The 17,564-nt window shown below is 25.3% G+C and overlaps 1 protein-coding gene and 1 long non-coding RNA gene across 3 annotated transcripts; one reads left to right on the forward strand and one right to left on the reverse strand.

Annotated features, from left to right (window-relative positions):
- Positions 1-714: 714 nt before the first annotated feature.
- Positions 715-7,725, reverse strand: LOC126903997 (uncharacterized). The gene is made up of 4 exons (XR_007703644.1): positions 7,361-7,725; positions 6,061-6,172; positions 2,930-3,129; positions 715-1,001 (listed from the first exon to the last, which is right to left on the reverse strand). It is a non-coding gene; the product is annotated as an uncharacterized LOC126903997 (long non-coding RNA).
- Positions 3,769-17,560, forward strand: LOC126903983 (uncharacterized). 2 transcript variants are annotated; one of them, XM_050682593.1, is made up of 8 exons: positions 3,769-3,959; positions 14,461-14,622; positions 14,686-15,739; positions 15,824-16,380; positions 16,443-16,569; positions 16,630-17,155; positions 17,232-17,400; positions 17,456-17,560. In XM_050682593.1, the coding sequence occupies exons 2-6, from the start codon at positions 14,466-14,468 to the stop codon at positions 16,667-16,669; spliced, it is 1,935 nt and encodes a 644-aa protein (XP_050538550.1). In that variant the 5' UTR covers positions 3,769-3,959; positions 14,461-14,465; the 3' UTR covers positions 16,670-17,155; positions 17,232-17,400; positions 17,456-17,560. The 2 variants fall into 2 exon arrangements, with proteins under 2 accessions (XP_050538550.1, XP_050538549.1); XM_050682592.1 differs by having other exon boundaries at positions 16,630-17,400.
- The last annotated feature ends 4 nt before the right edge of the window (positions 17,561-17,564 follow it).

The raw sequence follows: 17,564 nt of genomic DNA on the forward strand, positions 1-17,564 counted from the left end.
ACAAAATATTTTCATCAAATCAAAAAACTGTTAGTTAACTGTTTTTTCAGTCGATCCACAAAATTTTATCTAACAGTAACTTATTTTTTAACATCTAAGAGATCCATTTGAAAACTAATTTTTCTATAACAAATATGTGCTGTAAAAATTGTCTTGTGCAATTTTATTAGTGATTAATTCCTAAGTGTGTAATATTAAAAAATAATAACTAATATAACACATAAAATTGTTTGTACAATATAAAATCATTCTTGGGGATGTCTGGATTTTTTCCTGTGCTGCATTAGGATATCTAAGTATAAAATAACACAGTATATCCAACTTCAATGCAGTAATTGTTGAAAACATTTTTTTTTTTTTATTACTTTTTGGAAGTTTCTTCCAATAGGTTTGTGTTGACTTAGTAGATTAAGATTAATTTTTCTTTTAGCAATTTTAATTGAAAATTAATTACTAAAATTATTTTTAAATTATATTAAAAAAAATTAAAATAATATTAAACTGTGTAAGTTTACAAGTTCTAATATGAGTTATGCTACGAATTAGTAAGTTTTGGTTATATATAAGTAGAATTAATTTTTTCTTATTTAAAAATTCTGTGTGTCATCTAAAAGTAAAAATATATTAACTCATCATTAAACAATTTTAATTTTGTGACATGAGTTTTATAATCAATGTTAAATTATAAGTAAAACCATATAATCTCCAGTGGTGCTCAAAGAAAAGTTAAAAATATTAAGGAGTAAAAAATTATTTATTTAAAGTTCTTTTTCTTTAAAATCTAATATACATTTATTGAAATCAGTTTGATATTTCCTCGAAAAAAATATCTGAATAGCCTTTCCTTTTTTCAATAATAATTAAATTTGTTAGACAATTTTCTCAGTGGTCCAGCGAGAAAAAAAATCTTAAATTTATTGAAGGCCTTCTGAGCCAGGCCGACACTGCGAAAAGATGATTATTTTGCCAATGTTTTTCATCTCATTAGCTTAACGTGTATCCTGCAAATACAAATGTATTGTTCTATAAATACAAAATTAAATTTTTTTAAAAATTTGAATTCATTTTATATGAACTTTTAGAATATGCAAGCATATTCCTAAAAATAAAAATTAATTTTCAAAATAAAATCACGTAATGTAATGCATTATGTTTTGTAAAAATGTAATTTTATATATATATGTCCTAAAAAAAAGTTTCAATATTACATTATTATATTTGTTCTCCATTTAATGAGAAAAAATGAATAATTGTTTGATTATCAATTATGATTATAAATTAAAATATTTAACTCTTTACGTATATTTGACAAAACTTCAAATAATCATAAAGCAAATGAAAAAAACTGAACCATTATTTAATGAATTGACTGCATATTTTTAATCGAGTTAGTTAAGTTTAAAACTAATTATCTTAACAGAAGATTTAAGTAAGTTTATGATTAATCATTAACTATTGTCCACTGTTAACTTATAACTACCTTTTGCTTACTTAATTTGACTAGAGCGTAGGAGTATAGCAACAAAATATTTGGGAACTCTAATTACATAATTTTTTACCTAATCTAAAAAATATTTCTATACAACAAGAAATACAAATTAATTCATTTTCGATATATTCTATGGCAGAATTTTAGGAGACAAAGCCCCCTCAAGTCTCTCCAGATTGCGGTCAAATCCAAACTGGACTGAATTAATTTCGTTGCCCACCTTTGAACAATGAAATGATATTAAATCATATTTTTGTTTGATTTCATATGAGACTAATTGTAATGACAGTTTTAAAGAATGGGATACTGAATATCTTTATAAACACATCTGTTTAATGACGAATCCTATCATCAGTAAAACGTACCCCTATATTTTTTAACTAAACTAATTAAATATTATAATATTAATGTGCTTATAATGTTATTATAAGCACTAATAAGGAGAAACAAAAAAGATTTTACGTCTGAAAATTGGAATTGCTCTTCTTTCCCCTCCAAAAAAAAAATTTAAGGGCTCACACCAGTTATGTAACTGGTTGTTTTAGTTCAAAGCCCCCTTTCTTACCTTTACGTACCTATTTTATAAAAAGTCTGATACATTTCGGGGATCTTTATTATAATAATTATTCGTTAATAGACAGTAATCAATTATAACGCTATTTTATTATATTAATTAATATTTATTAATTAGTGATAAGGGTTATATTTTTCCATCAGATAATATATTGCTACAATATTCATCTACACCGAAATTTGATAATTTTTTAATCGATTTCGCAAATAATCGATATTCGGAGCTAATTTCATTCGGAGCAATCAATTAAAAGTCCTACTCGGAGTATTCATCGTCGTAGTAAAATCCAAATTTTTGTAACCAGGTATTCGTAGTAATTGTTGTCGGAGTAAATGTATTCGGAGGATTTTTTTACAGTGTCGGAGTAAATAAATGTCGGGGCATCATCAGTTCGTGGCAATCTCCGTAACCCTACTTCACCTATACATAGTGTTATTGTTATTATATTATGATCTTTTCTTGTCATATTTTTAGAAAGTTTTAGCATATATTTTAACTGGTTACAAAAAAAGTTTGAAAACATATAATACTCTATTTAGAATATACATAGAGTAGTCCATGTTTTGATAAATAACTTTTTAACTATGTTAAAAGCAAATTTTTTTTTTATATATCTAATATATATTCATATATATCCAAAACTGATCAAAAACGACTAAGGCCAAGTAGTATAATTAAATGAAAAAATATAAGTATATTTTAATAAAAATATATATTATATATAAATAATATAATATAAAATAACAATGGGTAATTGTATAGAATAAAGAAAAAAGTTTTTATTTAATTTGAAAATAGCCTCTTTTTATTTCATTTCTTACAAAAATGTTTGATATGTTGATAACAATTTTAGAATAAGTACTTACTGAATTACTAGAATTTTAATACATGGAGTGGATATGTATCGTGGTAGAAGTGCACATACAACATGTTGTACAATTCCCTGCAAAATCAAGAAATTTTGTTTAGAGGAGACCACTAGGTCTCATGGTACTAGGCCCATGAATTGGTAAACTGGAGTTTGCATATAATATATTGAGTAATTCAATAACATCATGACGTATTCCTTAAAAAAATTAATATCTTAATTTTGCTTCTAAATTAATTCATCAAGAAAAAGTGAAATTATAAGATAAAAATATATTGTATACTTATTTACACGGGTATCCTTGTAAAGGTAGTACCTATTTAGTGTAATAGATAGAATATTATCAAAATTAGGCTCCCAGATTTTTAAATAAATGTTATAAAAACATTTTTATAAGATTAATATATTATATACCATAATAACGTTAAAAAACATATTATTATTAGCAATATTATTTTAAAAACTATTCAACCTGGATTATTTATTCATTATTTTTTTCTTTTTTATGATGATAAATAAGTTTAAAAATAACCTATAGTCCTCTAAAAAAATATAAAATTATGATGCGGTTAATTGTTATGAATATTCTAAAATATATTTGTACACATTAGAATAAAAACATTTATACGGTTACTTATTCTAATTTTTCTTTAAACTAAATATTAAATTTAGCCTTGTTTAAAATAGATGAGAACTGTGTAAAAATATCTATAAGTATTAATTTATAATGCTTAAAAAATCAAATTGTGATCCGTCTTGTATTTATTTTTATTACACGTGTCCGCAAAGCGCTACTATCAATAATCTGTTTGGCCCTACTAGAAAGAAGTATTTCTACAGTTGGTTGTTTAGTATGTCTCGAGCGGTTTTATGTGTTTGTAGTATGAACGTCTCCGTTGTTTTTAATTAATTGTTATATCGTATTATATATGCATATATATTTAAAAATACGACCATGATAATGCAGTAGAAACTTTTTTAACTGTTTTCAAGACTAAAATATTTAAGATTAAAAATTGATTTTGAAAGTAAGTTATTTATTAAGATTCATCATTAATTACTATACTTAATTTCACACATCTTAATTATTCAAAATCTAATCAATTCCTTCGTCAATATTTTTAAGTCTTTTTATACATGTAATTTTCAAAATTATAGAAAAAATACCTCCTTATATAATTCTAACAAATATGTATTTGAGTTCCTTATTTTTTAATTTTATTTATTTAGTTATTGTGTTTCATAGATGTATCATTGTCTTGTTAAAATATATAGTTATATACATGGGCGGTCTAGTAAGCCAACGGGCCAGGAGGGGCAAAAAATGCGGTGGTCCTGTCCACTCCAAAAAATGTTTGCATAAAAAAAATGTTTACTACTGTATGAGCACTTCCCTTAAGACGTGTCAGTTGTATCAATAAACAATAAACCAATTATTTAAAGTATAATTAATGATAAATAATAAGAGACAAGGAATAATATTTTTAATCTGGCCAAAAGAAGTAATTTGATTGCCATCAGAAAAAAAATTTTTTCTCGGTATCCCATAAAAAAATTCTCTTCTGACTGTCATTATAATTATAATATTATACTTTTATTACTATATCATTATTTAAAAAAATTGTTTTAGTCATCCGAGTTAAACAATGATAAATTGATATTTGTTTTATTCTTCTTAATGCTAATCAATACAATGTTAACCTACGTTCGTCCTACAATAATTATTGTTGTCTAGGATTTTGAGTATTACATTTCATGTATGCTTACATTATGAAATATAAAAATTTTATTACAGCTTTGTATTAACTAGAAATTAATTTGTTAACTTCAGAGCGGAATATTTGTTAGATAAATCGTTATCAAAACATTCTTTAAACCATAGAAGTTTATAAATAATGAAAAATTGTAACCTTAATGATTTTAATGAAAATTATAATGTACTTATTCCTGTTAAATAATTCTCCAAAAATTGTAAAACTTTGCTCTATAAAAATTACAAGATGGGCTATGTCTAATTACACTTATGCACTAAATTTATTTGCAATTGCTCTTGTTGTTTTATCTCTTTTACCCCTTTGGTAAGCTACCTCTGAGGTGTTTTATACGCTATTTAAATAATCAACACCTAATTCATAAAACACCTCATTATCTATCATTAGATTAAAACAACAGTACAAATACAATACTCTCAATAATGTAATAGAATTATTTATTTATTTATTACTAAATTTACGCCCTAAAGGGCAACAGTACAGATTAATATAACATTAGCAAAGTAAGAAGTAAAAACAATAAAAATAATTATTTGGTATAAATATATTTTTATACATACATATATTAAGCAATATGCGATAGGTGAGCTTAATTAAAAGATTATCGTACCATTAATACCAATTGTCGTATTTATTAAACAGAATTAGGTACGTCAAGGCAAACAACAATATTTTCTGGAGCAAGTCTTATGTTTATGAGTGGGCACTATAAATACTATTTAAAGTTTACATTGTTGTTAAATAGTTTGTTACATAAGTGATTATACGAAAAATTATCAACAAGTTATTTGTTAATAGGTATATGGATTCAATTTTTAATTAAAAATATCACATTGTAAGTGTAAGAGTGCGGTACTTGAAGGAATTCGCGATTCACAGATTTTACCTTCTATTAGTTGAATTATGTGTTACTTTATATTTAGTATTTATATTGGGTTCGAGTTAAATTTTGTATAAGTAGCTTGTATATATAGGTATAGAACAATAAATTATATCAAAAAGTGAAATATTATGATTCGTGAATTTCTACATATGGACCTCTTGTACTTAAAGTGCGATATATTATGATAAAGATAATTAAGCATTGTACTCTTATAACTCATGTAGAAATGGTTTCATAACTTAACTACAATTTTTGAATTGAATTATACTTTAAATTTAGACTTAATTGTTAATTGTGCTGATTGTGTTACATTGACTGAATATATGTATTTCAGTGGCATACAAAATGTTAATGTTTTTAATAAAATAAAAAAACTCAAATATAAAAATGTTCAGTTATCTTAAAATTTCTGGATCATTTGACTATTGACTCGTATATACTTTTATCACTATAGGTGTTATTGAAATAGCTTACTTTTTTATTATTTTTCCGCAGTAAAAAAAAAAGATGATGGTGTGTGTCTTATCTTACTATATTTGAAATTCTTAGAATTTGTTTGGTACGTGGTATTAATGTTTCGTCTTATCTGTAAAACAGTAAAATTGCATAATTAACATATTCGTCTGCAAATTGGACAAAAATTTTAAAAATTTTATCGTTATTTTTTATTTCATATAGTGCTACATTAATACAAAAAATCTAAAATGATGTACTTTAATAAATAAATATTGTTGCGATGTCTTAAAGCTTATAGGATATAGTAGTCATTTTTGCTAAGGTTTTGATATTTTTAACTATTTAGTTAAGTATGTAACTTATTAATATACCAAACGTATTTTGAAAAAATTGAAACTGCAAATTTAAACGACATATCGCAGTGTTTGCTATACATAATAATATTGAAAAATATTTTCAACGCGTATCTTTTTAATGAACGCTTTTTAATATATCTAGAATGATTGTATCTAGTATTTTATTAATAAATATTTTTTGGAATTTCGTATAACAATCAGATCTATCACTTATTAAAACTTACAAATTATACTTGATTACATACCCATTCATAAATAAATTATGTTTATATTTTATTGAAAAAAAAAATTAATTAAGTGTAATTATCCACTAAACCATATCTCCAAATATGATAGTTATTTAATTTACATAAATTATAGTCTAAAATGTTGTTGCTTACAGCTATCTACCGACAAAAAATTAACGGAAATTTGAAATAATATCATAATTACTTTCTAAGAAGTTTTAAAAAAATCTTCTTATAATTTTAATCGGAATTCTTTATTAAAAAAATTTGTTCGATAAAACATAAATGTTATGTTTTTAAATATTTAAAATATATAAACTTTATTTAATATAATCAATACATAGGCTTAAAACCTTTCTCTTCAAAAAACTTTTTTTTTCGGCAGAAATTATAATTATCTATTTTGAATATTTTAATTAAAATTAAAAAAAAATCTGAACTATTGTAAAAAATATATTCTATATACAGTACAATTTTCTTTTAAATATTTACTAAACAAGCGATAGTAGAAAGTAAATAACGCCAATTATGATATTTAATGCTTATTCAAATTTCACTAATTAATTATTTTAAATTAACTTATTGCTATTTTTTCTTCGTATAAAAATATATTGGGTAAATATCTATTTTTATTGACTTAATGACTGAGGAAATTAATTATATTTAATTATAAATAACTTCTATAAAAATCATCGTATAATCTAATATAATTTATTACATGAAATTATATATTACCTGATAGAATTTTCGAAAATATAAACACTTCAATAATTAATGAAGAAAAAAAAATGATTTAGTCACAACACTAAAAATATCTGATTATCACTAAATTCACTCGTGTAATATCTGGTTTTATACATGTCATAATAATAATCGAAAGTGGAACATACGTCTATTGAAAACACAAATGGAGTACTATCTACTGTAATAAGCTACTTATGTTTAACAATTATATATTGAAATAATGATCATCAATTTACAAACGAAAGCTGTAAATTGTTATTCATTCGAACGTTGTAATGTGCAAAATGAATAGTATTAAGTAACTATTGAGTTTATTAACTTTTAATTTGTTTTTAGAGAAAACAAAATGCCAAGTTCATTTTCGTGGAAGGGTTAGAATAGTCGTTTATAGCGTAGAACCTTTAGATTTTTCATGTAAACATTAATTGCAGTAATTGCAAAACAATTATTTATAAGATTTTTTACATAATTTTAGTGGTAACTTTTAGTTGAATAATTATGAATTACATAAATGTGTTTTTGTTACTACGAAACTCTAAAATGCCATGTGCTAAATGGGATTGAAAACAAATACACATCTGTAAATTCTTCCTCTTAACTATAGCATGTTTCTTTTACAAGCCAGTACTTTGAATTTCTATTATAACTTAACAATGTAGTCCATCGTCATAAAATCGTACCTTCATTATTTTCATTTGAAAATTTAAAAAATCATTTATTTTGACGTGATCTAAATATTTATATAGGTTGGCATTTGTAATTGATTTTAGATAAAATTATTTAACAATGTTTTATTAATTTTGAGCTCTGTCAAAGTATAACAAGAATTTAAAAAATATTATTTATTGAAAAATGCTAAAAATAATAATAAAATATTTTTGTTTCAAATTTAACTAATTTATGATGGTTATTTAGTACTATTAACTCAGTTTTTTTACTGATCGTTTATTTCGACAAATGTATTTATTGTAATGATTTAGACAAGAATATCTAACTTGAGTTTTACAATTTCTATTAATATTATAAGAAAGTTTTAATTTTTAATGAAATTACTCAGTTATTAATTTTGACTATTCTTAAAACACAATACGAAGGCATTTTTTTTTATTTCGCAATACTTCTTAATGTATCAACCGTATCTATAAGTTACCTTCTCGGACACCCAGAATATGTAATACATAAAAAGCGATGCGTGTAAAATTATTCTACTGAATGAGCCGCGCCTGAGAACCTGTGTAGTCATTTTAATGGTGTTACTACTAAAACCGGTTGTTAGGAGTAGTTTTCCAAGTTCGCCAGCCTCCAATAACAGTATTCGTTCTTGGTCAAACTGCGATATTATGTATAAATATATAATATTGCGTGTATACACCCATATTTGTGGTGTCGCCCTACTGTTCTCATGGGCAAACGTGCATGTACCGGACGTATCCGACATTTTATTCGAAATTCAATTTAGTAAATTATTTTAATTTTCATGACGTTCTTACATAGTTTTATTGAGTTTATCGAACGATGTTCTAACATATAAAGTGCGATTGCATTAAAGTAATGGACTTTATGCGCTAAAAAGAGGGGATTTCGTAACTCACAAATGGTTTAAGCAAGTACTTTACTTTGTAATTTGGTCGGTTCAACCGATATTTTTATAACAGTTACCATCCTAGTACTCTTTTGTAAATCGACAACCATTATATTATATGATTTCCCCTCGGTAACATTCACAGGTGTTTCTCGCTCAACGGAAATACACGTACATCTTTAAGTACACACACATTATATTATTATTGTGCCAAATGGCGATTTGTCTGTAGCACTAGTCTGTTAGTCAGGTTCTCCATCGCCCCCTATCCGGCCAGCCACCTGCTCGCAAGTACGAATCGATTTGTATAAGTAAACGGCCAAACATCTTTTCTCTACTGGTGGGCGCGCATATTTTATTTTATTTCTGAGCAATATATATTAAAATAAAAATGTTTTTATTTGAAAAAGTATAAATACGCAAAATTATCTTATAAAATTTTTTTCGTCATTGGTAACGCATGCGATGGTGTCACTTAATAGTTTTCATATTTACGTACAAGTCATTCATTTTTCATTATTTATCTGTTAACACAAGTGTCAATGATCACAATAACAAAAATATCACAATAAAAATGTTGCTAGGTCATTGATTTTAACGTGGTCGACCGTATTCGTCAATATTACTCGCTTTACGAGTTTGTTTTTCTTTCGGGTCATGAGTTCTACTATCGTTATAATTATAATGTATTATTCCATAATGGACCGACAGTAATGATATTAGTAATATACAGAGCGTGTTAACGTGATGATAAAATACTCGCGCTCTGATTTCTTTGGTGGAAAATAAGAAAAAAAGATGAAGCGCTAAATATGTGTTAAACGACTGGTGCCAATTATATTATAAGCACACGGTTATAGCTTTTGCTTTATTTAAAAAGGTGTTTAAAAATATACGTTGGCATATTGACAAATGTCGGCGAATTAACATTTCCAATACATTAGCTACATTTCATTGACAATTTAGTTTAATTACCTTAATGCTTTTTGTCACAACTCTACTTAATTGAAATTTAATAAGTAAAAAAATTAACCAATTAAATAAATACTTCACTAAATTTTTGCCAAAGAAAATGCAAGACTTTTTAATTATGAAGTTACTTACAGGAAAACACTTGAATTGAAAAATAGTGTGCAACAAAATTACACTCTCTTTTCAATCAGTAAACGATAACCAGTAGCGTATTCGTCAATTTTAATCATTGAATGTTCTTTGGTATTTTATAATTGTTTCGAGTATTAGCTTTCTACTGAATTTACTGTTTTCACCGAATATCATCGAGACGTTAATAATACCCTTCACAATGTTTTCGAATATTACAATTACTACTACTATATTTATGCATCGATAAAAACAAACTTATTATTCTTATGTAATTCTAGTCCTCTTTAATATTTAATTTGTATTATAAAATAAATTCGTTCATTAATTTTGAAATTTAATATACAAGGTGATCGGTTTATCATTAATCACTCGATTATTTGCAAAATAATACAATATAGAAAAAATAATGTTTTGATTTATTTTAGTTATCTATATTTTTTTATTTATCAGCCAAAATGATTTTTTAGAATCATACCTTATGATGTCAACATAATTTTTTTTAATGGCAACATACACAATTAACTAACTTATAAAATAGAAAATTAGGTAATTAAGAAAATGATTGATCAATAATAACTTTTTAACCCGTATTTCGGAATTTATCAATATTTTATAGTGATGGCTATAGATAGGATTGCATATTGTTATTCTTACCACATTTCTTTTTTGTATAGGATTTTGGTTCATTGAAATTTTTTTTTTTTTAATTAAGTTGCTTATAAAAATTATTTTTTGTATTTATATTAGATAATTTTTTTATTTAACAAAAAATATTTTAAAAGTATTTGTTATAATTTTCGGTGGTATAACTTAAACGTATCTAAAATTAGCACGAGATAAAATCAAAAAATATATGTAATTAAAATAAATTAAAATATTTTTTTCTATATTGTATTTATTTTGTAAGTAATAGAGTGGTTTATGATAAACCGATTACTCTGTATAGTAATTTTTATTTATTATTAAAGTTTTCATTTTTTAATACATTTTAACTGAAACTAGTTTATAACGAGTTTAACGTGTACTTACCCGATTATCATTAATATTAAATGCCATAAAAAAAACACTTAACATCAGTAATTTGTTCATATTAATATTTACATGGACGTATTACCGTTAATTTCTTTTTAACAGTAAGTGAAATGATTACATATTGTTGAACATTTTAGAAATTCAAGTGTAAATTTTATAGTAAAATTTTTATAGAATTAATATTTTATCATTTAAGAATTACAAATTTACGTACTAAAAATTAAAACCTTTTGTATATTATTATCTGCCGTACTTGTTATTCATTTCGTGTAAGTACTTTATAATTGTGTACTAATTCTTTTGTGTTTTGATATAAGATAATTGAAGGTATTAGTTATGAATTTACCTACTTACATTGTGATATTTTACTGTGAAGTATAATTAATCTTCACATCATATATTAGTGATGTTAGAAGTTGCTGTCATTTTTAAACATGAGTAGCATGACGTATAGAATTATATATTTTTATTTAACACTTGTGAAAAATATATTTTACTTTACAACGGATTCATCTACTATCATGAGTTTTAATTTTGTTGCAACCACACAATGTATACATTTACTTTTAATGTAATTAAAAGCCTTAAGAAGTAGGTATCACGTATTATGTATACATAATCACAAAACTAGAGTTCTAAAGTATAATTTGGAACCATTGACTATAAATCCGTTTGATAAAATATGCTGTATTGTACCTATGCATTAATTATATCATATGTACTTGTTATACTGGTTAGATCCGTAGATCTCACGATTAAATGTGTATTATTTTATTTACTTTGAATAGATTTGTAATTTCTTAGTAAATATAAAAACCTATAATTTAATATCTCTTTAAAATACATAAAGTAGCTATCGTATAATAATTAATATTATTTATGTATGGGAAATTCCATGTCGGATGTACGACACAATTATTATTTTGTTTGTGAATGTCTAAAAATGTATTATTATTAATCATTTATTTGTTATGATTTTAGGTCAGACGTTAATCCATTAAGATCGTTCTATTTAAAAATAATATAGAACTAATGCAGTCGTATAACTATTTTAATACACAACTGTAGGCGCCAGGATACAAATATTAAATAACTAACAAAATATATAAATCTTAACGTATCAAAAATAACTATCAGCACAAACGGAAGGAAACTAAATGAATCTAAACGAAAATTTATGCATGACATATAAGTTGTTTCACTTTTTAATACTCGTTAAATATTGGCATAATATTAAAAGATGTACATTGCTACATAAATAATTCAATTTTTATCCAAATATATACTACTTTATAAAGGAAAAATGTACAGTTTGATAATTATATTTTAATAAATACATAATAAATTATATATATTTAAATATGTAGGATGGGTAAGTAGCTAAGATGGAATGATTTCTATAGTACAGAAAACAGCAGTCAAAAATGTTTTTCGTGGGAAAGATCAAGTTGATTTTATTTTAAAATTTTTTCTTGCTGATCAGTTATAATAAACAACATACGTAACACGTATATAATCTGTATTTATTTAATCGTTATAAAATTTAAGTTATTTTTGATACTGTTGAATGAATGCATGAGCTTACAATAAAATATTAGTTTTCGATTATTACAATAATAATTTGCCTATACTATAAAAAAAATTAAATGTGGTTATTGGTTTTTTGCTTTGGTCATTTTATACTAAAAAATTTATTTCACAAAATACAAGTTTGTTGAACTAGTTATAATTATTTAATTTTAAACTAGTGTAAAAGTTCCAATTAAGAAATTTCTAAAATAAAAACTTCAATGACTATCGGAAATCTATCAAAATTTAATAAAATAAATTTTTTAATTGATTTTATTGTAATTAATAATAATGTTTGTCGTTAGTCATAATTAGAGTCCAGATTTATGTATATTTAAAAAGTTTAAAATTATATGGTTTTAATTATGCAAAATCCTTAAAATATTCTTTAAATTATATTAATAAAAAAATCAATAATCGTGTAAAAATAATTAATTTTTATAACTAATTATGCTTAAGGGACTTATATATGTATAAAAATGACTTAAAAAAGATTCCTCTGACAAATTTATTTTTAGAGAATATTTACTTTCCCATGTATTTTATTTAAGTTTTACCATAATAGTTGTGTATTTAGTGACGTATAATAAAAAATATGTTTTAAATAATTTTACTTTTATTTAGTGAGTAATTGATTGGGTTAAGTAATTACCTGTAAAATAAAAACTAAAACAATATTTATAACCATTTTCTCGTTCTTAGTGTTACTTTTTATGAAATAGAAATATACATCTAAATAGGTTATTATGTAATTTTTATACTACAGATAATACATCAATCACAACCTGCTCTATTATATACATAAATAAAAGTAAAATAAGAAATAATTATTGACTTTATTAGTTTCGAGTACATTTTTTGTTTATAAGGAAAGTTTATGATCCAACTGTTGGACCAGTATTTCTGAAGTTATTACCATTTTAAAATATATACAAAAAATAGATTGATAGTGAATACAAGTACTATTTTTAAATTATTAAAAATTTCATACCTCGTCGGAAAGAAGCAAATAAATGTTTGGAAGTTATTCACAATTATTTAAAATAAAATTTAGAGATGAATATTGATTAATGATATTAAAAATATAGTAATATTAAAGCTTATAAATAAAAATATTTCTCTTTTTCCAAAGTTTTGAAGTATTTTCCCAAAAATTTCTTCAGTAATAAATTTTTAGACATTTTACAACACTACTTTAAAATAGTTTTTAATCTCCCTATTTAAAAAAAGTTGTGAACCACATTTTATCATTAACCCCAGTACTGCGTTATAATTTGAGCAGAACAGGATAAATATTAACTTCTGTATTTTACTCAATCAACTAATTACCAAATAGCATTTTTAATCACTTTTTGAGAAAGGTTCCCGAAAAGGCGAGATGATATAGATAAGAGCCCCGAGCATCTTAGGTACAGCTTGAAAAAAATTTTAGGAATAAGCCATTGACACCTTCCTTAAGCTTTACTTATATAAACATCCCACATACAAACATCTACAATGTTAAAAAATGTTAGCGTAAAAGAGAATTATAAAAAAAAATAAAACATACAAGCTGTTAAAATGCAATGAGAAATTTGCATTAAAAATCATAAAATTTCTTGATATATTAAGGGTATATATTGTGGTACAGTTAGTAAATAGATAAATATAGAAAAAGTTTTGCATAACAAGACTCCGAAAATCTTTTACTTAAAATTTATTTTTATCAAATTTGTTGAGATATGCTTACTGAATAGTTACTGAAACAATAAATTATAAATAATATATATGATATATACTTAACGAATTACTTTTATTTTTTTAGCAATCATGCGATTATTTAAGAGGCGATGTTCCGATCCAAGTCCACAATTAGTTAGTTTAGCTCATATTGAAAATCAAGATCTAAATGAAGCGACTTCAGGTTATACAACGCCTAAAGGATATGCTACGCCTGACAATTGTTCACCTAAACCACAGAAAAAAAGTAAATTAAAATAACATACTAGAGTTACAGTTATCATTAAAATTATATTTATCGATTTTTTAGGTTTAGCAACGTGGGGTAAAAAAGTAGGACGCAGATGGGACCAACTTAAGAGAAGTGATTCTTCTGAACTACTTCAAATGTCTCCAAATCGTAGAAGACAGTGGTCGCCTATGTCAAAAGATAGTATTTCAAATGAGCCCGAGCCTGATTTATATCAACGTTACATGGAAAATTTACACAACAGGCGATTGTCGAGGATAGAAAGTGTTAGAAGTACAGAAAAGCTTGAAATATCGATGAAATCACAAGATCCTGACTGGTTAAAATATGAATGTCAAAAAGGGTTAGAAGATTTGTACGCTATGGAACAAGTATCACATATTAAAACTATGTCCTCTATTCGACCGGGAAAAACTAAAAGAACCATATTGCCTTCAGATATTGTTGAAAATCCTTTAGAAGAACAATGCATCCTTAAATATCTATTGGCTAACAAAAAAGTATTGGGATTAGAACATAAAACTGACGATCTGTCATCACTATGCTACGAGGATCTTATAAAACTATTTAATAAAGTTGGTGATCGACACAATAACAGTAACACTATTCTTAAAACTCGTAGAAGGAGACATACGAGTTTTGGAGAATCTCTAACGCTAACTTATCCAGATGAACGTAATGGTGTAATATTAAGAGCTGATGAAAGCGGTTATGAAAGCGATTTTACAAGAAACGGCGGAGATTCCCCTAGAGGATCAATCAAGTCACAATCTTCTAATGATAATGACGAATTTTCTTGTAAAAAAAATTTCTACTCCGGAATAAAGAGGGGTGGTGTAAAAGAACTTCAACTGGGATCAAGTATTGAAAAATTGTCATTGGCATGTAATGAGTGCAGAAAACCTTCTGACCAAAATTTGAGTCTATATCAAAGATTTTTAATGAAAAAGGGTAGCTCATTAAAGCCGAATAATCAATACCATGCCGAAATAAAAACCATACGTATAAATAAACGTTATGGAGAAGACGTCGGTGTTCAAACAGAATTTCGTGATTCTGGTTCATCTCGTTCTAATATCCTGTTTATTACTAAGTTATCTGGTCCCGCAGCCATGTAAATAATAAAGCTTAAAATATTACAAAACGTTAAACCTAATTACATTATTGAATTTGCATTATACTTGATTTTATTTTTCAGAGATGGTAGACTATGTATCAATGATGAAATTATCAAAATTAATGGTACTCGGGTACGAGGTATGAAGTGTCAAGATGTTGAATGTTTAATGCGTCCGACAAAGTACAACATAGAGTTTGTTGTGTCTAGACGTACATGTCCACAATCTTCAACTCCAACTTCTGAATCAGCATTAAAAATTTTACAAAAACCTCCGACAGTTCCTAAGGTGTTGACATCAAATTCAGATGATATGCAAGAGCCTGCAATATATTCTAGACAATCTTCGTTACCAGAAATTAAATTAGAAGAAAAACCAAAAATTACAGGAATGCGAAAATTTTCAATTCATCACATCGATAATATCCAACCTAAGCAATCACAATTTCCCCAATTACCTAGACCAAGATCACTATCTATTTCGCTATCAACTGTTACCTTCAGCAAAGGACCTGGTCATAAATCACTAGGGTTTAGTATCGTAGGTGGCACTGATTCTCCAAAAGGCAGTATGGGCATATTTGTCAAGACCATTTTCCCAAATGGCCAGGCAGCTGAATCAAAACGCTTAAAAGAAGGCAAGTAAAAATATTGTATATAAAATTGATTTTATTTTGCAATATAATTATTGTAAAATTAGGTGACGAAATAATAAGTGTGAATGGAAAAAACTTAGATGGTTTTCGACATTCTCAAGCTATTTCACTTTTTAAAGAGATAAAAACCGGACAAATTGTTATGCAAGTTGGAAGAAGAGATTTTATCAGGTATAATGAAAATATATTTGACACCTTAATATCTTAAATAAAATATATTTATATTTTTAGGAATAAGTCTAAGTCATGTGACGAATTAGAAAAAATTTGATCCTTAATTTATAGTGAAAATGAATAAATACAATTTACTGTGATAAAAATGTTAAATTATGGTAGTATTAGAATAGTTTTTAATTTAATTTATTATATCAAATAGTTTATGATTTGATATCGTTTCTTTAAATTTTGTGAATGCTAAAAATATACTATTGCATTATAAAATATGTAGAATCCTATTGGTACCAAAATTAAAGATGTAATTAATTTTCAATTAATAAATATCAATGTAATTAATTAGAAAATAATTATTTTTGTACTTATTAATGCGTTTATCATTTACTGTAAACTTTATATTTCTAATAATAAATTCTTCATTTAACTACATAATCTTTTAAAATTACCTAATTAGATTCTTGTTTAAAACCTCTAAACAGTCGAAATTTTATAACAGTAGTATTCATCATCTACAAGTAGTGTTACTCGAACTAAGTGTTCGAATGTACTTGTGTGCATATATTATATTATACATTTAATTAACGTGAGTATACAAATAATATATCTTAACAAAGAATTTTATAAAATATAACGAATATATTTTTTTAATATTTCCTCAGATGTATTTTCGAATGATTTTATTCGTTATAATGTTTTTTACACTAAATTTGAAAATTTGTTTTTCAAAATCGATTTCCCAATTAGATCCACACACAACAAACGAGAGTCGTGAAGACATGTTAACAGAAGAAACAGTTGGTTGGTTGGGTGGCGGCTATCCATGGTCAGGTATTGTTTCTATACTAATAATATTTATGTTGAATTTAATGATAAATTATTTTAGGTCAATGGGGCTTAGGATCCTGGGGACATGGACCATTTGGTCTAGGATCATTTGGATATGGACCATTCGGATTAGGATCATTTGGATTTGGAAACTGGGGTTCGCCGTT

Source organism: Daktulosphaira vitifoliae, unplaced genomic scaffold (assembly GCF_025091365.1).
Source record: "Daktulosphaira vitifoliae isolate Bord-2020 unplaced genomic scaffold, ASM2509136v1 Scaffold_4, whole genome shotgun sequence".
In the NCBI taxonomy this organism is placed as follows: Eukaryota; Metazoa; Arthropoda; class Insecta; order Hemiptera; family Phylloxeridae; genus Daktulosphaira; species Daktulosphaira vitifoliae.